At 39.3% G+C, this 20,790-nt stretch overlaps 1 protein-coding gene and 1 long non-coding RNA gene across 4 annotated transcripts in view; one reads left to right on the top strand and one right to left on the bottom strand.

Annotated features, from left to right (window-relative positions):
* The window catches only part of CDYL (chromodomain Y like), a 106,128-nt gene extending 98,373 nt beyond the window's left edge, over positions 1-7,755 (top strand). For all 3 annotated transcript variants that reach the window (XM_015619039.2, XM_015619038.2, XM_033512096.1), the window contains 3 exons: positions 75-285; positions 4,395-4,538; positions 5,704-7,755. In XM_015619039.2, the coding sequence (XP_015474525.1) occupies positions 75-285; positions 4,395-4,538; positions 5,704-5,862 (514 nt within the window). In that variant the 3' untranslated portion in view covers positions 5,863-7,755. The remainder of the gene's footprint in view (positions 1-74; positions 286-4,394; positions 4,539-5,703) is intronic.
* A 381-nt stretch (positions 7,756-8,136) lies between these two features.
* On the bottom strand, positions 8,137-19,567 carry LOC117243911. Its single transcript, XR_004495982.1, has 3 exons — positions 19,454-19,567; positions 10,381-11,344; positions 8,137-9,260 (listed from the first exon to the last, which is right to left on the bottom strand). It is a non-coding gene; the product is annotated as an uncharacterized LOC117243911 (long non-coding RNA).
* Between the last annotated feature and the right edge of the window lie 1,223 nt (positions 19,568-20,790).

Genomic DNA, 20,790 nt, shown 5'->3' with positions numbered 1-20,790 from the left:
TTATGGAGTTTTCAAGGGCTGGTATATTTTACACTCAGTATATGTAGTGAGCGCATGTTTCTGTTTCTCTTCAGGAATTTTGTGAATACTTTTATTCAGTTTAAGAAGCCTATCATTGTAGCAGTAAATGGCCCAGCCATTGGACTTGGAGCATCTATATTGCCTCTGTGTGACGTGGTTTGGGCCAACGAGAAGGCCTGGTTTCAGACACCATACACTACTTTTGGACAAAGTCCAGATGGATGTTCATCCCTTACATTCCCTCGGATAATGGGCCTGGCTTCTGTAAGTAGCTTGCAGGGTAGGGGCTGACAGCTTCACAATTCAGTTGGGATAATTTATCCAGTGTGATTTCAAGACTTTTTGCCTTCCTGTGTTGTCTTGTTTTTAATTTTTTTCTTTCTCTCATGAAAACTTTTCATGAGAAGCCACCCTTTATAGCTTTTCTGCTCCATGCTCTTACAACTTACTTTTCACTTGCATGCACGGAACAGAAAGCAGGTACGGGACTTAATCCCACCTTTGACCCCTGATGGTGTCAGAAGGGTCATGTCCTTTGTACCAAGACACACCTCCCCTGGTGCTGCCTTGTGGGACCAGCCACAGGTGTCTTGCATTTGGCACAGCACCAGCGTGGCACTCAGTGTCACTACACAGCAGAGTACTGTGACACCAGCCAGAAGCAGTCTTAAGCCACTATGTAAAATAACTATTTCAGCTTCCATGCACTCCTAACAAAAAGCTGTTAAAGAATCTATTGCCTACGTTGTTTTCATGTTGCTTAGTGTTTTTTCATGCTGTGTTCTTTGACAACTTAGACCTATGTCCCATTCCAGTTTGGATAGTATGAAACAAGTGCTTGTGGCTACGCCTGTTTTCCAAAATTGCTGTGTATTATAAAAGCCATACTTTCCCTGTAGGTATTTATTGATTTAAAAATATATATTTCGGTATATTGAAACACCAGTTTTAAAAGATCTAATAGCTAATGGTGTCATATTTGGATTTAGTTACTAGACGAGAACAGAAAAGGTAACAGAAATAGATTAATAGTTATAAGAGTATCTTTAATATCTTAGCATGTTTCAAACTACTGATTGTTCCTTTCCCTTTTTATTTGGCCATCCATCCATTCATCCATCCATTCCATTCATCCTCGTCCTCTAAAGACTTGTGGTTGTTACTTTTCATTTCTTTAGAAGTTGTACAAAAAACACAAGAAGCTCTTCCCTAGTGTACTCTTTCATGTGTGTTTGTGAATGCTCTCATTCTTAAATATAAAGATTTAAATTGAAAGCTTCCAGTGGTAACAATTCCAAAATGATCAGTCCAAAAAGGGGAAAAAGTCCACTGTTTTTGTACTGTGCTTGACTCTCTGGAGCATAGCAGTGTCTCTATGGGACAAAGCAGAACTTTACTCAGCACATTTATGAAATATGTTCAGAATCCATACTGAAGACTTTGATAAATAAGCATGCTTTTTGTCTGTAAAAGAGAAAAAGTCAGCAGGAAGATGTTATGAGTGAAATGGAAAACATTGAGGTGGAAAAAAATATACAAAACAAAGGATTAAGGCCTCCGTATGCATAATAACATTTTCTACAAATGTATCGATTCAGCAGGAGTAGTGCCACCCCTGCCTCTTGTAAGTCAGTCTTACAATGCGAGGTTAGCTATACCTCTGTAAAAATGTTCCATTGCAAGATTGCTGGAAATATCTTCCAGGTGTGGTCACCTTCTGTGGGTGAGTGGGTCTGTCATGGATGGGTTATTTTTTTTTTTAACAAACATTTTCAACCGTGGGTTTATTACAGGAAATTTGAAGCCCAAACCTTAGGATTCAAAGCTGATACCATCTTGGAATTACCAAGAATTATAGAAGTGTTCCTAAACTTGGCTTTAGACTTTTGAGGAAAATATGTAATGGACATTAAGGTGATGTCTGTATGGGGAGATGTTATTATGTGTCTGCCATGGAGCTCTTGCTCTGGTTGTCTGGTCCCAGATAAAAAGTCCCAGGAGCTGTGTGATCACACATCACACACAGGGTCTCCCTGCCAGTCCCCAGCACACTTGGCAGGATTTCTTAGCTTTTCTGTCAGTCATGAGGGAAACACAGTTCCATGGTGCCTAGGGTCCACATCACAGCCAGGATCTGGGGCTGTTCAGAGGCCAGCTGTCTCCTGATCATAGTGCAAGAGAGCTGAGGTGCTCCATGGCTCCTGGTGCCTGTGGCCTTACAGTAAAGGACCCCAGTGAGCTCCCAAGCCCTCACTGGAAGAGAGTCTAGAGAGGTCCAAGTGAAGTTCCTCTGTGGAAGGAGACATTTTCTACTCAGAGTAGAAGATGAAGGTTGCTAATGAGAATCGTAGTGAAATATTTTTATCGTACTCATTTCTATTGCTGTAGTCTGTTTCTTGGAAAGCAACCACCAAGTGAGTTAATTTTTACAGCAGGTACAAGGCATGATTGTGATTAAAGCTTGTTTAGCAGTTGGTCTTCAGCAGATGTTGTGTATAGATCAAAAGTGAAGATGCCAGAGCAAGCCATTTCCCTTCAAAACCTGTCAAGTGAGAACATCAATGGGAATGCTCATTTCTAGTGAGATTTTATGCTAATACTGTGTTACAGCTGGCAGAAATAAGATAACTGCACCATTCTAACTTATGGTGTTTCATGTTCAGGAGAACTCAGCAGTTGCCGAGTTTTAGGGGAAAAAAAAAGATTTTCTAGCATTCCTTTTTATCCTTGCAAAGATACATGTGAAGAATATGTAGACCTGGCCACCTGGCTTAAATGTTTGCCTATCCTAACTACTAGTTTGATTGACTTCACATTTTGATCTGTTACAGAAATGTTAAGTGTTTTTTAAATTATTTTGGAAGAATAAGTTTTCCCAACTGTGTGGGAAAAATGATTTGTTTTTAGATAACCATGTGTATATCTCTGATTTTTAACTAGTATTTCAGATTATTATTATTCACATAGATTCTGGAAAATGAGAAGGAATGGTTAATGAACATTATGTATTTGATATTGTGTCCACAGAAGGTAGAACTGTAGGATATAGAATTTGATTGTAGTGCAAGAGATTTGGGTTTTTATAAACTAATATATGTGAATCACAGCTTTCCATAGTAACTGTGAGAGAGGTGCTGATGGCAAAATCAAAGTAAAATATGCTTGGAAACTGGTTGGGTTTTCTTCTTGCATTCCTAATGGACTGGCAGTCAGGAAGTAAGCTGCCAGTAGAACCCAGACTTTGTATTTCTTTACAAAGGAACAAATAAGAGACTGCAGAGTTTCCAAATTGTTTCATGTGTAAAATGGCAATATCAGGAACATGGTATCACAGCAAATAATTAATTATTTATTTAGTTAATAATTATTTGAGATCTTTAATTGAAAGTTGCTGAAATAATTACCTGAATTTCCAATATAAGACAACAATAAAAACCTCAGTATTTTTCCCTCAGAAATGTTACACTTGTCAGGCTTGTGTTTTAGAACAGCCTTATTTCCTGTACTTCAAGAATCCAGTACTGGGTTTTCAGTGGAAATAAGTCATTGTGAAACAATAACACTGATTTTTTTTTTTATTCTTTTTTTGAGGTTGACTATTACTCTGACTTTTTAATTTCCACTGCCTGTTTCCATGTAAATGTCACTGCAAACAGCTGCAAACTGTATGAAATACTTCACTAAAGCTAGAATTAAAGTGGCTGTAGGACAGAGCTTTAATGGGGAAAATGGTAAATAGTGAGGTGCGTGGTAAATTACGAATCAAAAACATTTACAGAACTAGAGAGGGCATCTTGTTGCATAGAAGGTAGTACTTGAGTCTGTACCTTAAAGCATGTGCAAGATCTTAAATACTGGGGGTTTTTAATAAGACTGCTGTATCAGATTCTGAAAGGATTTTTCAGTTAAGTATTGGACTCTTGAAGAAAATGTGAATGCTTATTTTCTAGAATTTGGTCAGAAATTGGAATACATCATTATAAAGGGCAAGCTGATGTATTCGTTGCTGTTTTGGAGATTTTCTAGGCATTATAACCTATTCCCACATACACAGATAACCAAGTCAGCAATACTGCAAGAAAGCCAGAGCTAACAAACATTGACAGCCAGGAAATGACAAAAGACATTTTCACATTTAACCATTAATCATAGATGCTGCCCACATTTAATAACTACTGACCTAGTACTGGTCAACAACACAGACCAGCCAACTGTAGGCCAGTATTTTTCTTTTTTTAATTAAAACTTGGAAGAGCTGTAATAAAACTATTTCAAACAGTACAGGCATTTTTCTTATTTGTTTTGAACATTTTTCCTTTGATGAGTTTTGTCTCATTACATTTCATACCAGAAGTAACTTTTTATCCCTTCAGGCCAATGAAATGTTGTTCAGTGGAAGGAAGTTGACGGCGCAGGAAGCTTGTGCCAAAGGACTCGTCTCCCAAGTGTTCTGGCCGGGAACATTCACACAGGAAGTAATGGTTCGAATTAAAGAACTTGTCACATGTAATTCAGTTGTAAGTTTCCTTTATCTTCTTGTATTTTTATGATTAGATGAATAAGAATTAATCTAAGTAGTATTGGACTGCATCTTTTTGTCATGAAAAAAAAGTCTTTTCACAAAACAAAACTGTATTACACTACAACAGTGTTTTTTTGACAGATTTTTATGTATCTTTCTGGTTTGGGTTTTTTAGGATACTTTTTAAAGTTTCCATCTGATTCTTCTTAACTACAGTGTACTGTGGTATTTGATAAGGAACATAAACCAGCATTGGATTTTTATTACATAATTTGGTATTAATGTAGTTGCTGAAGTCCAACTTACTGTAACCAACAGTATAAACAGTTGCCTAACATCAGCACAGAAACACAGAGCTCTTGAGTCAGCTTGAGTTCTGATTTAAATTAAATTTGCTCTTTAACCATAAACCAACCTATGCTAAACCACGACATAAGGCAATAAATACAGTCTTTGACATTATGCTGGACTTCATTTTATTGGTAACACGTAGTGGTTGTGTGCACTCCTGGCAGTTGCACAAAATAGCATCAAATAGTGGTAATTTTAACTTTCTTACAAGGAAGGGTACTGTACAAATTAACTGTTCTGGGCATTAGAAATTTTGGATTTTAAAAGCAAATTATTCATTTTCTAAACAGCAAAAAACAAATGAGGTTTTTTTTTTCCAGTGTATTTTAAGTGCTCAAGAAATCAAACTCTGCCCAGTTATGAAAGCAGTCAGGGATAATAATGTTATGATAATAGTGTTATGATATGTCACTACTATAAACTTGCACTTGCCTGTAGTTACAAAACCATACATATATATATAATAATAAAAATACAAATAATATAAATAATATAAAATAAAATATATATATATGAAAATATATATATTTTTTCATGGTTATTTTATGGTTTTAGTTATTTTCACACTTTCGTTCACTTTTAAATTCTGCTGGTATAAGGTAAAGAAAATTTTGTGGGATGCCATAAGGAAGATGAGTATGAGAAACATTTCTTACAGTCATATTTATGTCCATGCATTGATAAGCTCGAGTTGATAATCAGCTCCAGGATTTGTCCATATAAAGTTGTTACATGCCCATAGAAGCACATGGGGCACTCAGTTCTCAGGCAGTACTAACCCAACTCCTCCTTTTTTAATTTTGGCCTAGGTACTTGAAGAATCCAAAGCTTTAGTACGTAACATCATGAAAGTGGACTTGGAACAAGCAAATGAAAAGGAGTGTGAAGTTCTGAAGAAAATCTGGGGCTCAGCACAAGGGATGGACTCAATGTTAAAATATCTGCAGAACAGAATTGATGAGTTCTGAAGAGATGCCCATGACACTGGAATTGTACTTCTTGGACAGCAGGGCAAGCAAAATATGCCCATTTATAAAAACCTTATATAAACTAACCCCTTGCTCAGCTTGGGAACAGGAGTGGACACACAACCCCCTCCCCTTCTATTGTCAAGGGGTATTAAAGTACTGTATCTCTTAAATTTGAACAAAACTCCTTTCTCCCTGATTGTTACATGCAGATATATACACACACCAAGTGTATGTGTATATATCTATATATGTCTTTTATATATATATATATAAAAAATGTAATATGTGTGAGAGTGTGTATGTAGACACACACACACACAAGGTAAAAAATGATAGAGTGCACTACCAAACATCTCTTTAAAAGCTCTAGTTTTTGTTATCTTTGGCTAGTACTGTATCAAATAGAGAATTAATTAAAAAGTGAATGGTGTTGCATTATTTTCTGTGTGGCAGGGAAGTCTGGAATAATGCTTTTCTTTTTCATGAGAATACAGAATTGAAACGGGTATTAGCCAGCCCTTGCTTTCTCTGCCCAATGAGTCAGCTTAGAGAAAAGGCATTGTCTCAGAAGAAGGTTGAAATACCTCAAGTAATGGAACATTCTGAAAGGTTGGGGTAACTAAGCCCTATTATGCCTAAATAACATATATCCCCAAAAAGAGAGTGTGCTCAGGATTAATGCTAAGGAAACACTCTGGTATTTTTTGGGGGGGAGGTATAGAGGGGTGGGAGGAAGGGGCACAGGAGTATGTCTGATTCTTACCTAGACAGCATGAAGAAACCACTGTCTCTTAGGGAAAGGGAATGAGGGAGAGCCAGAGGGAAATGGAAGGGGGAAGGAGAAAAAAACAACACAATAAAGCTTGTTTTGCAGTATTAGTGAATCACTGAATATCTTATGTATGAATATCCTAAGTTATAAGTTAGTTTTAGTGGGTTTTTAAAAAGCCTCTCTAAGTTGGTTTTTTTTGTTTGTTTGTTTGTTTGGGGTTTTTTGTTTGTTCGTTTATTTTATTGGGGTTTTTTTTAATAACTACGTAAGTGCTTCTGTTGCTGGGTGAAAATACTACTTTATATACAGTTTGGGTTTTGTTTTTTGTTCTTTTTTTTTTTCATATTTGCTGATTTAATTGATGTATTACACCAAAAATGCATTTTATGTTCATAAATTTTAGGTTCACTTAGAATATATTATTTAATAAGTTAAATTTCTTTTGGCACACTATTAAGTAAAAAAAAAAAAAAAAACTTTTAAAAAAAACTACCTTATATTAGATGTTTAATGTTCTTTGTCTATGCTTTTTTTATTATTTGAAATATACACTATATGCAGTATGGTGTAAAAGAGTGCCCTGTGTAAATAGACCTATTTTGCATTCCTTTCAGGAGTGGTTATTGATTCCTGACTGCAGATATCTATTATTACTTGGGTATCTGTGCTTGCAATCTTATTGAATGTATTCTGAAGAATGAAAAAGAAATCAAACCTTATTTTTGTACAGTTTTGAACTTTTTACTTGGAACTGACCCACCTCCCCTTCCCAGTGGAGAGCTGTACAGTGTGTAAATCTGCCTTTACCTTGGATTGGTACAGTATTTTTGCATCTGTGGGACCTACTTCTTTGTTCTAGTAGTTTGAACTATATATAAACTGTACAATCTGTAAAGTTTTTATAGAATAAATATTCAGCTGTGAAAACTGGTTAAATAAAACTAATATTTCTTAACACATTCTAAATGTGGCTCTTGCACAGAGTTGTCTTTTTCAAAGACACTTCCATTCTAATTTTCAAGTTCCTGAAACAAATCTTGTTACTTAGAGACTTTAATATTTGTATTATTTTGTTTAAAATTATCTTCATTTCCTTCAAATTAAAAGTTGAATATTAATTTATTGATGTAAATTTTATAGAAGCTTTCTCTTCCAGGAAGTAAATGGGGAAAGAAGACATAGGGAGTCATTCTGCTTTTAATTATTTTGTTAGAGTTCAAACTAATGTTCAGTAAATGTTTTTTTTACAATCTCTTAAATAAGACTGTTTTCCTTATAATAATGGGGGTTAAGTTAGAATTAATTCCTTGGTTGAATTTGATTTTAGTGAAAATAAAAAGAAGAGATGCACAACTCATAGGTGAAGGTAATGTTCAGCCTCTTGGAGTTCAATTCCTGTCTATATAAAGATCACTTTTCTGGCACCTCTGAGGCCATAGTGTACATATATACATACATATATATGTATGTGTGCATATATATATTTATATATATATAATATGTAACAGCTGGGGAATTAGTTATGCTTTCTTTAAACATGAAAGAACTGCTACAGTGAAGACATTTAAAATTAAGTCAGTTGAAGATACAGGCAATTCAACTGAAAAAATAATTCTACTTCATTCATTTTTTTTTTGTGTTGCTGTCAGGCTGTTACGCTGCCCACAGTTTGCATGACAAAATGTGAATAATTTATTGACTGTTTAAATTCCTGCCTGACTGGAAAAAGTCATTCAGGCTGCTTCCTGTGCACTGTCAGTAACTAACTTGACACTATTAACAAATTATGTTCTCATGCATAAATAGTACACATCTTTTGTCCGTACATTGGACTACAGGAATATTGTTTCTTCAGGAAAATACTGTCCCCTTCTTCTCAGTATGGATCAGTAAATATCTTTTGCTGTGTGTGAAGGTTACAGTCAAGTCTAGTTCAGTCTCTGCAAAGCCATAATAAAGACAGGAAGGTTATAGACCTCTCATAAGAAAACCTGAGAGATCATAAAAACTGACTAAAGACATTTTTGAATGAGTGTTTTCAAGGCTTTTCTTCACAGAAGAGACTCCAGGTTCAGGGTCACAGCCTCCCAGAAGTAGTGGTACTTCAAAATGGCTCTTCTGTGTTAATTCCAGCATGAATCTGGAGCATTTTGGAGCAGCACAAATTGTTAAACCCACATGTAATGCAAGAGCTTAGAAACAGAATCTTTCTAAATGACTGCAAAGAGAACTTTCATAGGGCTGTTTTGGGTGGTTTTTTTAAATATAAAAGTTTCCTGGTTTTTCCTCCTTCGGGGATGAAGGCAAATCTCCTGTTTGGGTACCAGAGTCTAGTCAATGGCTATTAGAGTTAGGAGTAATGGTACTGGAATATAAAATTCAACTACTTTTACCCTTCTCATTCCTGACCCCTGCATCTCTCCTGTCAAGACTATCAGTTATCCTGATTGTAATCGCTACTACACAATTTGCTTAATTAGTTATAGAACATAGAGACAATCTGTGAGACAACTGGCTGTGTTGGTGCTGAAATTTAAAAGTAGCACAGGAACCTTGATAATGCAGTGTAGGAGTCCTTCCATGACGTTTGAGTTCTCTTTCTGAAGTAGGCAAGAGCCCATACCTGAAACAGCAAACTGATGAGCATTGGCCAGTGGACTGCGCTAACCACTAAGGCTTTCCCCGTGGAAGTTCTGTCTTTATTTCTGGAAGTAAATAAGACCACTTTTCTCCAGATGAGCAAAGAGTAGCAGAGACCCAATGTGGTGAAGGTACTTGGAGCTGTTTGAAAGCCACCTGTCTGCACTTAATCACACCTTCTGCTGATGCATTACTTTCAGCAAAAATCAGCAAGGTCTTAACACTGGGTAAGCTAACCTACAACATTTTGGGGTAATCTGAAGATCAAAACCTGCCTGTAGAATTTTTCTGTACTCACACTCCCTAATTTGCACAAATCCAGGATTTGAAACAGTTCCTCTGAGCAAATCCTCTACTGGATTACATTGCTAAGAGACACTTCCCTGTTAACTCAGAAGTTGCACCATTATTGTTACGGAAAATAGGTTCAGGATAATTAAATTACCTGTTTAGGTGGGATTCATTTCCTAAAGTCAGGGGTACTTGAAAATAATAGAGAAAACACATAATACTGAGCTATAACTTGCTTAACGTTACACTGATAAGAGTTCATACTTTTCTCAAACAGTGGATAAAGTAGGACTTCAACCAGTTAGGGAATGAGGCAGCAACTAAAACATTTCTGGCCAAATGGACAGGTAAAATTTACTTCAATAAATGGAGCCAATGCTCTACCTAGGTTTGTTGCTGGAAGTTAAGGCACTTTCACATTCATCTGGGACATGACAAGTGTGCTTCTGAGAGTATGAGGAGAGAGTAGGAGGGAAGAAATGCTTCAACTCAATTACAGTTTGCCACATGATTTTCCATCCTAAGGAACTGCCAGTAGCTGTCAACACAGACTGTTACAGAGCTTGCAGCAGAATCAGAGTTGGGAACCTCCAGTCATGGAGCACCAGAGCTCAGTTCTACTGGAGATTGGCACAGTGGTGAATTTTCCTTTCCAAGGAAAGAAAAGGAGAGCACCTGTATAGTACAGGATCACCATGGTCCTGCCTTGTACTGCCCCTGGGATTCCTCTAGAAAATACTTCACTCACAGCCCTCTGCACCAAGCTTCCTAACAAACAAACTCCAAATATAATTAGCTCTTGAGGTACTCACAGGATGAAAAGCAGTTTGATTATAAGATACTGAAGTGTGATGCAAAATGAGAAGATGGTGATGAAATTCTGGTCCTCCTCATCCCTCCTGCACAGGGAAAATTACAACAAATAAGCGGAATTAGAAACCAACAAATAACCAGTGTATAGTAAGTAAAAAGAACTACAGAAAGAAGTAGAGGAGTGGCAGCTATTCTCCCTAAAGTTGTCATTCTTATTGTGCTCAGTTCTGAAGAGCTGTGGTTGACAAGAACACCAGATGGATGTATACCTGTTCCACAGAGTCTGGAGGACATCATCAGTACCTGTGTCTAAACCCAGGTTTTGAGTCTCAGGCCCTGGTCTTCATAGGGGACTTCAGCCACCCTGATACCTCCTGGAAGGACAATGCAGAGAAGGGAAGGCTTGGGCAGGATCTCATCAAAGCACTTAAACACCCAGTGGGCAGTGCAAAGAGGATGGAGCCAGGCTCTGTCCTGTGGTGCCCAGCACTGGAGCAGTGGGCACACCCTGAAACACAGAAGGCTCCCTCTGAAAAGCAGGGAACACTTCATTGATGTCAAGCTGATTTGAGCACTGGCACAGGTTGCCTAGAGAGAGCTGTGGAGTCTCCAGCATTGGAGGTACTCAAACCTCTGAAGATGGTCCTGGGTAGCTCATGGTGGTCCAGCTTGAGGAGGGGTGGGTGGCACCAGATGACTGCCAGAGGTTACTTCCAGCTTCTGCCTTGCTGCAAAAACAAACACCAACTTGCATCCATTTTCCAACTCTGCAGTCATCATCAGAAACTTCCTCGCTGGTTTGGACTGTAGGGGCATCAGGGTCTGGATCATTACAGGCTTTTAGTCTTTGAGAACCCAACTTCTGCTGGATGGTACCAAAGCCCAGAGCACTCATCAGGACAGCTCAAGTCAACAAGTGAGCTCAGCTCATTTCAGTAAAACTGGGCTCATCTTTTACCCTGCCTTGATAAAACATAAAGAAAAGTTATTAATTCAAAGAAGAAATTTATTTCCTGTAGGATTACAATGCTTAACCAAAACAAATTTGTGCCTTATACCTGAAACATTGCTTTGGCCTCAGCAACTCCTTTAAATTTCACATTTTCTTCCAAATTCTGCCTCAATCAATGAAGCTGAGCAGCCATGCAGCAGTCATACTGAAGCAGAACCACATAGACTACCAAGAAGAAGCGGGTAGTGTGAGCCTTTGGAGCCAATGTAACTCATCTGTACCACATCGTCTGGGTATGACTGACTAAACACTCAGTATAGAGCAGCAGTGCAACTCTGCAGAGTCAACTCATGATGTTCTAATAAACCAGTATTTCCTCAATGCTGCTTTCCAAGACTCATAACCCTCTCCAGCAAAATAATCTGACTGCCAGACCAAACTATATGATTTATCTCAGTAGGAAAAGGCACTCGCTCAGGCCACCCCCAAAATCCCGTGCTGAGTAAACCAGCTGCTGACAGTAGCAACTTCTGTGAAATAAGATGCTGCTTCTTAACAGTACAAAGTTCTTGGATTCACTGAGCTTGCCAAGGTGGGTTGAGATCTTTAACCAAACAATATTACTAAAAAAACCAAAACAAACCTAAAACCTCCTGCTATGCCAGGAATAAGCAAAACAAACACAAATCATACTTGGACTATGTGATGTAAAGTAAAAGTGATAAAATGATACAGTTTTCTTTCCATATTCAAATGTCAAAAAATGTAATGGCCCCATATTTCTTTCCTTCTCTCCACTGTACACACACACACACCCACCTCTTCTGCCTTTATGCTCAGAAAGATGGGTGGGGATTTAAGCTGGAAACTTGATAAACCCAGAATGTACATGCTGGAAGCATTATTTTGGATGCTAAATAGCAGTTAACAAAATTAAAACAGTGCAAAGCTGGGAGTTCATAAACTGAGTGACCCCTTGTATCAAGGGGATCAAAATAAAAAAATAAAGGGAAGCCACCATGGCCACTGGAAGTTTTCCATAGGCTTCTCAGGACCAATCATGTCAAAATAAGGGTCTGCAATTTTAACTTGGTTGTATCAAGAGCTGGGCTGTCACACCCACAGAAGGATTTCTGAAGACAGCATTATGCCATACCTAAGAATAACTGAAGTCACACTTTCATTTGTTAGTATTTCTGAAGGAATTACATGTTGGCAGAAAATTGCATGCATCCAAGGGAAGAGAAAGAAAGAGGTCAGGTCTTGACATCAATTTTCTTGAAGCAAAATAAACCACACTAGCCAGTCTGATGGAGGAGCCAGGGGCAAAAATTCCATGATCTTTTGGACATTTTGGATAACCTCTTTCAGCTCATAAGAACATATTTAGTTTGCCCTGGAATCATAAACATCTGAAGAAATTGATAATAGTCTGTGGGGCAGCAGAATTGGTTCCAATGCCTTCAAAAGAGGATCTTTGCAAATTGTTAATCCTAGTGATGTAAAGCAGGAATTTTGGAAACCTCTCACAACCCACTCTCAGAATAAACCCTTGAAAAATAATTCAGATCCCTGATCATTCTGAAAGGTCCTGGCAGAAGAAGATAGGCTACTGCATTTGATACTTGAAAAAAATACAGCCCCCTGTGACTTCAGGTTCCCCTACAATGGATATCCCCATGATCACACCAGCCATTCAGAGGAAGGCAAATGTACTTTTTCACATTCATTAAATTCTTTTACATTCTGCTGCAGGTTTAGCAGGTTAGATCAGCAAACATTTTTCACAGACATTAAACAGTTTAAACATTATTGGTTGAAAACACACTTTTCAATAAGGGAAAGAAAAAGCAGTAGGTGTGCTAGAATGATATTAATGAGGTACCTCAAAACCTGAAAATAAGTGAGGAGTTTCTGGAAATCTGTGGTTAGCCTACATTTAAAATGCCATACAGCTCCCTCACTGCACTTCCTAACAGCAGGCTGCTTCCAACCCAAGGCTGACATGGTTAGTTAATGCTTTGGGAACAAAAGTCACTGAACAAGAGACGTGGCACATCTCCTTCTAGACAGTTCTAGACACACAGGCATTAAAACTACAGTTTTGCCACTGAGCTGGGACAGGACCTGAGGGAATGACCTGAAGTTGTGCCAGGGGAGATTTAGTTTGGGTATTAGAAAAAGGCTTTTCCCCCAGAGGATGGCTGGGCACTGGAACAGGCTCCCCAGGGAAGTGGTCACAGCACCAGCCTGACAGAGTTCAAAAAGCGTTTGGACAATGCTCTCAGGCACATGGTGTGACTCCTGGGATGTCCTGTGCAGGGCCAGAAGTTGGAATTTGTGATCCTTGTGGGTCCCTTCCAACTCAGGATGCCCTGTGATTCTAAGCAATACAGCAGTCTGTAGTGCTAATACGTATAAAATAATTAAATGAGTCCTATAAAAATTGTCCAGAAGTTCCTGACATGGTTTGGTTGGCTGAAAATAAATGCGACTTCCAAAATCCTCAGCAGAGTTTTGTATCCCAGGAAGATGGTTTGAACACAGGAAGTTTCTGATGGACAGTACCTGGCACTATACAACAACCAAACACACCATCATTATTTCCCCATCTCTGACTTTCCAAAGCTCCTCTAAGTTCCTCCTGATGAAGAGCAGCAGCGCCGGCAGCCAGAGGTGTGTTATCACTGAGGCACAGCAGCCTGGCAGCACAAGGTACGAGTGAGATAAGCGCTGGATTTCCCCTCCAGGCCCCCACCTCAAACTGAAACCTCTGGCATGGAGGATGAAGGAGAATCAGAGCATCCCAGCCCAAATGCACGTGTGACACAGGAAAGAGGCACGGCTCCTCCACAGGGATGACAGCCAAGATTAAGCATCCTCTGCATCTGCTGTTCCTATCGGGCACAGCAGGAGTTCTGTTTGAGGAACACCCGTGCCTGGACTGCTGCCACGCTTGACCCTGCAAATCACTGATGATAAAAGAGCAGAGTGCAGCACTGCTCAAGTTACAGACTTTCCCACTTTCCCCACCAGATCAAGGCACTATCAACACCTCACAGGCTTGATCCTGGCTCACACCAACAACACAAAACCTCACCTTCCACGTTCTCTCCCTGATAGCTAAAGCCATCCACACCTACATCCTAGATGTGAAAAGGAGCCTGAAAGAAGAAGTGGCTCTTTCCTTCTGGAGAACATGGGGCAAGACTGCAGTAAGGGCTGCCCTACCCCAGGGTGTCCTCAGACCGTGGCACTTGCAGCCCAAAGGCTGCTGGTGGCCAACATCTGCTGCCAGCTCTTTCTCTTTGATTCATGTTTTTTGGAGGAGCATCAGAATACCTTAGAAGCGTTCACTGACCAACTGCCAGTGCAGAAGCAGCGCGGTCATAAATGAGGAATGATGCAAATGCCAAAGCCTCTCAGCCTTCAAATTCAAAATATATTTAGGAATTCTGTTATGAACTATAAAATAGAAAAAAGCCAGAGCACTGTGGGTCTCCCAGCAGCAAGACTTGGCTTTGTAGGTTGGGGATTTGATCCTGTGGAGTGAAACTCTGGCTTGTTGCTGCCTCTGGTAGGATTACATTTATCAGGGAGCTGGAGGGCCTCTGTGACTCTGTGTCTCTGTGGGAACCCCTAAGGGGAAAATCAGGGTCTCCTTAGAACTGACAGGAAAATTTAAGACTTCCTCAAAGAAGAAAAGAAGCAAGGCAGAAGAAATCCAAGGGAAGAAGTGGAACTATTCCTAACAATCATGATAATTGCAGTTTTGTAAGTCAGGCTGGCTGGGTGCCCAGAAAGGGTAAAAAAACCCCAAACCAGTTTAACTGACAAGCATATAACCATTTGCACAGCCCTGCAGCAAAGCAAAATGACCTCCAGCTTCTCAAAAATGTCAGTTATAGGTTTTTACTTCATATCTACTTTTTGTTATTTGAGCAAACTAATGAACATAGGCTTTAAAACAGTAGTGAAGTTTTCTATTTCTGACAGTAACCATGAGATTTAGACACAATTGTCAGTAAAAAACCAGGAAATAGATCTTGCTTAAATTTTTTAAATCCCTTATTTAAAATATGTTTATGATACATAATAAGCAAATACACTCACCCAATGAATAATATTTAGTAGTCAAATACATTCTGCATGGATAACTTACCCAGTAAGTTCAGAGTTCTGCCCATCATAAGAATTTTAGCTACATTTTTCTCTATAATGTTCTTTTTTTAAAAGTTTCACTAACAAGTCATGCAATTACTTTTGCATCATGACAACTTTAAACTTGGTTTCATCCCCCTGTCACAATGACCTACCATTGTAGCAGTACAATTTCTGAATTCAACACTTGAGATAATAAGAAATGTTCACAAAACCGCAGACCGAGGCATCCTGACACAGCTTCAGAGGCTTCATTTTCAAGGTTCTTGGTGCAAGATTATATGATTGGGAAATTTTCACAAGGAATTCCAGGAACTCTAGAGGGGGATATCAGTCCTTGATGTCCTCTGTGGTAAACAAAAAACTTTTTTTTTTTAACTAATTTTTTTTTTTTAAACAGAAAGTGGAACAGTGAAACAATTTTAGACTGTTATTTGATCTGCACAGGCTTTTCCTGCCTAGAAAGGGTTAAACCATACAGTTGTTTTCTTTCTTTAGGAGGAACTAGACATCCCCTGATTGAATCATACAGAATAAAGAATTATAAGAAATGAGATCCCTCAGGTTTCCTGAGGGAAGAGGCAGGAGCCACATGAGAGGAACCCCTGTAAGGCTGATAAGCCACATAAGGGCACTATATTCTTCCTCATCTTATGGATCACTGCAGTATCTGCCCAGGTATTTAACCCCCTTCATCCCTCCCTGCTGCTCTTTGTCCAACCACCCTGGAAGCAGAACTTCACCAACACTCAGAGCAGCTTTTGACAAGGACATGTAAAACCTTTCCCAGCTGAAGAGGCCAGCAGTATCTGGAAAAAGAACCTGGGTGCTGGAGGAAGCCTGGCACTTGTTTGAGCTACCCAGAGCTGCTACAATACAGCATTAGAGAAACTGAGATGTTTAGGCTCATTATTGTGCTCATTCACACTGACATGAAGTAGGCCTTGAGCACTGTTAGCTATAAACTGCCCAAAATTGTATTTACTATCTAATTTTAATAAGTTTCTATTTCCTAATGATCATTTTATATCAGAAGAGAATAATCAGTCCCTCAGGATCCAGTTCTTTTTTTCCTTGAGCCTTTGCAATATACTGGTTTCTCAGCCCTCGACACCAGCTCCCCACATGCTCAGAATGACATAAATCACAATTTTATCTAATCTGCATCTTTTCTAATAAAAAGAAAGCCCATTTTTCTCCTAGCATTAGGTCAGTATTCATGCTTGAATGAAGTCCCCTGGAGCTGCATCTGATTCACACCAGGATACAAAAATGACTGGAGCACAATCTTTTGGTTGCCTTTATTCCTTTAGTCTGTTTTGCTGTTATCCATCTTTCCCACAAACCCAACTTGATGCCTGCTAACACAATGCACAGTACCCTGGCTCAAGACTCACTGTTTATGCTGCTCTGGACACGTCTCTTTCCCTGCCCCCCAGCATCTCTGTGCTTTATTTATTCTGCTGACTTGTGCCAAATGCTGAAGTCACAGTCTGAGTTTTCAGTTAACTCATATCCCTACCTCTTTTTCCCATTCTTATTGCCTCTCCTCACAAACATTATCAGGTTTGAACAGCTCTGACTTTTTCATACCTGCCATATATTTATATAATGGATAACTATGGTTTATTTTCCTTTGACCCCTTCTCATGAAAACCTGGCAGCTCACAGTGCTCCATCCTTGTGCATTTGCCTATCACCTGGGATAATTTGGACCTCACAGTGACATGGGGGTTAAGAAATATGAAGCTTATTTTGGCTCTGTTGTGATTCTGAATCCTAGCAGCCAACTTGCTTCTTTCAAAATGTAATTTTTCAACAAAACCCACAGGCTTTTAGACTCTAATTCATCCCAAAAATACATTCAGATGAACAGGCTCCAGCCAGCTCTCACTTGCCATGAAGCCAACATGCTAATGGAGCTCCATCTTTGCTTTCAAAAACCTCATGACAGTATAATTAGCTTAATAGTCCAGACTTCTCTTGGGTCAGCTTCAATTCCCTTCCCAGAAAACTTCCCCAGGCTCTTGACAGTATCTTGAAACTGGTTTTCACTGTCTCACACTGTTACTGCTCTTGACAGTCTGTTTCATGATTTTCCCATGTGCTAACCTTTTCCATCACCAATGGAATGATGCTATTGAAAGAGAAGGAGAACAAGGAGTGCTGGATCCCCTTGATAATTCCCCAGTTATTCCCTTTACCTGGTAAAGAGGACATTATCCTGCTGGCAGCAATAATCTCAGAACTGCTACAGGGACACAAGTAAACAGGCTGCTTGTCCAACTCCAGCACCATGGGGCAAGGACATTTCTGATCCTTTTACAAAAAGGCCAATCAAGTTTAAAAACATTGGATTGGGTGAACCACTCTGAAGTTCATTTCCCTCTTCTGACACCTCCATTTTGCAGTAAGAGCAAAATCTTTTGTGCAGCTTTGCTAGAACAATAGTTCTCCATGACTTTTTTTTTTAAAGGAAGCACCAGAAAACAAAGATTGTTTTTACACATTAGTACTGCACTTGACATGATGCTGCTAGCAGGCTATGGCGTTTCATGTTCAGTATGAGAACTGATTAGAAATTAGGCAGAGTGCTCAAACGTTGCACCACTTTGCTCTATATGAGCGTAGCAACCCACAGCAAATCCTTCAATGAGAACATCCAAAAAGTTCCTGCAGGAAGGGTTTAGACAGCAGGAATAAAGTTAATACCCCCTGCAATAAAACTGACTAATAATTTCAAATTACAGACACAGGGAAACATCTGTGGAGGTCAACAGACCAAAAAAAGAAAAAAAAATTAAAAAAAAATGCAAACTGAAGATGAGTGAAGCCAAGAGAAACTGAAGTCCACAAGAAGCTGCTACTTATTTCTGCTTCTAAATGGAAACAGGATCCTTTGACAAATCTGATTCCAGAAAAATATACCCCAGTTTGGGGTCACACAGAAGAACTCAGAGCTGATGAGAGGACTCAGCCCTAGGGGCTGCTGTCACCAGATGATTCCACCCAAGTACAGCAGTACTTATTTCTAAGCCTGCATGCTTGCAGGTGGATTAACAAAAGCATTTAAATGCCTTTCATGGGGAATTACCAAGAGGCTTTTTTTTCTTGCCATAGTTGTATGAGGTCAAGAAACCAAAAGAGCTTGTACAACACCCATCAGCTTCTTGATTTTTTTGCACAGATTCTTGTGTTTGTAGATCTTGTCTTAGAGCAAAACAGTAGCTCATCTCATTTGATTGTGAATGGAATAAACTTAAGCATGCTCAGAGGTATTGGTATTGTAACATGTTTGTTCATTAGGAAGAAAAAAAACAGGAAGAAACCAAATTCTGTGGACACTGTGGAAGAACCAGAGAGTTCTTTATGCACACTGCAATCGACTATCTAAATGTTCTGTTCTCTTGTAACCATGAGACTGCCAGATTGTTTGGAGATGAGTTTGGAGAGAAACACATCAGAGCTTCATCTTTTGTCTGGAAAATACTGCATATCTTTCTAGATTATCATCAAAAATATTCCAGGCAAAATTTTTCATGTTTGGTCTCTGTCCAAGACCAATTTCTAAATTCATTTTCTTCATTATCCTTTTGGACTTCTTTGAATTCAGAGGTTAAAAGGGGGTCATCCACAACTCATTTAGAGCAGTTATCTGTATGAGCTGCACACCTTAAGAACCTGAGGTGCTTCTGGCATGTCCTCACAAGTTACAGGGACAAGCATCTGTGACCTTTTGGACAAAGTCTGGTTCATTAGGCCATTTCTGTGTTATTGAAAAAGCTGCAACCAAACATCCATCTTATGTTACTGTTGCAGTTTTCACCTTTTAGAAACGGATGTCAGTGAATCCAGGAGGACTTGAACTTCCTGAACCAACTCACAAGTGCATACTGGAGTAAGACAAGAGCTGTTCCAGATTGCGAAGCACCAAAGTAGCCCTGCGTGGGGACACCTACCTTCTGACAGTCATGTTAAAGACATTTTCTTCACAGCTCACCACTCTAGAGATCCTTCAGCATATAATCCATTTGATCCAGCCATGCATTAAAGAAGCAGAGGGAGCAGCATCTGGAACTAAAAAAAATCTCATGTTCAGTTGAAACTGAGCAGCAACTCCACTCTGAGCCCCCAGAGAGGAAAAGTCAGCATAGATTGCCATTCATGAAAGAAACAAATCTATAGAATAAAAATTGGCTTTTCCACACAGTCTACCAACACCAGTGAAGAGTTTTGCCTAGAGCTTGTGTGCTTTCCTGCTTGGAAGTGTCATGGCTATGCTCCAAGCTCCCACTTCCATAGGAGCTATACGAGAGATTCCCACGGTCAACAATACCTTGGGGACTTGAAAGAAAGCTACAGGAATTCTTCATTATTTAAAAAAAGCACTCACTTCTCTTCAAGGGAAGGCAGAGAGGAGAGAGGTTCCCATGCAAAGTAACAGGGGTGAGGTTGGGCTGGAAGCCCTTTTGAAGCCACATCTTATATTGCTTCCTGAAAACGTGTTCAATCCCTGCCGAATCTTGCCCCTCTAAATCTTTTTTGCAAGACACGGAGCTCTGATTTCACTCTAATTTAATGAGAAGCTTAATGTCTAAATGTTTTGAGTGTTGCTCGGGGAATAGCAAAGAAAGCCTGGCAGCAAGAAGTACAGAAAAGGGAAAGAAAAAAAAAAATAAGTCTCTGACCCTTTGAGAAATCAGGGAACCAAAAAAGTATCCTACTGATTCTGGAAAGTTTAAGGGACTTCTATCAACAGGGATCAAAACTTGGCTCCTAAACCTCATGTATAATCCCCAAAATAAAGGTCTGGCTGCTTCCCACCAAATGCATCAATTTTTGCCTAGATCACATAGAACTGACATGCTTATAATGGGAGCCATAATTAATAGTGTTTCAGCAAAACAATGCACGGGAATGTCTCTCTCTGCTCGACTGAAAGCAAAGTCCTACAGCTAAAAATCCCGGCTTTCCTCTCAGGGAGAGCAGAACAATGAATCTTGCTGCAGAGTGACATATTCCAGGCAATTACAAGAGCTGCAGACCTCAAAGCCAGACCCTGAGCATGACTGGAACATAAATAGATTAGCAACTGCTAAGGACTGCTCTTCCTCCTGATTCACAAAGCATGTTCCCACTTTGCTTTTGATGCCTTTAATGATGCACAACCATTCCTTTAATAAGAAAAGGCATTTCACTTTTTTATAAATATCTCAAATGCTCCATGTTACCCTTAGTTACCCTTCATCCCTCCATTCTCTGCAATGCTGCTGGAGCCATGTTTTCCCAGCACATT

The sequence above is a fragment of the Parus major genome, chromosome 2 (genome assembly GCF_001522545.3).
Source record: "Parus major isolate Abel chromosome 2, Parus_major1.1, whole genome shotgun sequence".
NCBI lineage: Eukaryota > Metazoa > Chordata > Aves > Passeriformes > Paridae > Parus > Parus major.
Note: the sequence above shows the minus strand (reverse complement) of the source record. Positions and strands in the feature narration are given on the sequence as shown.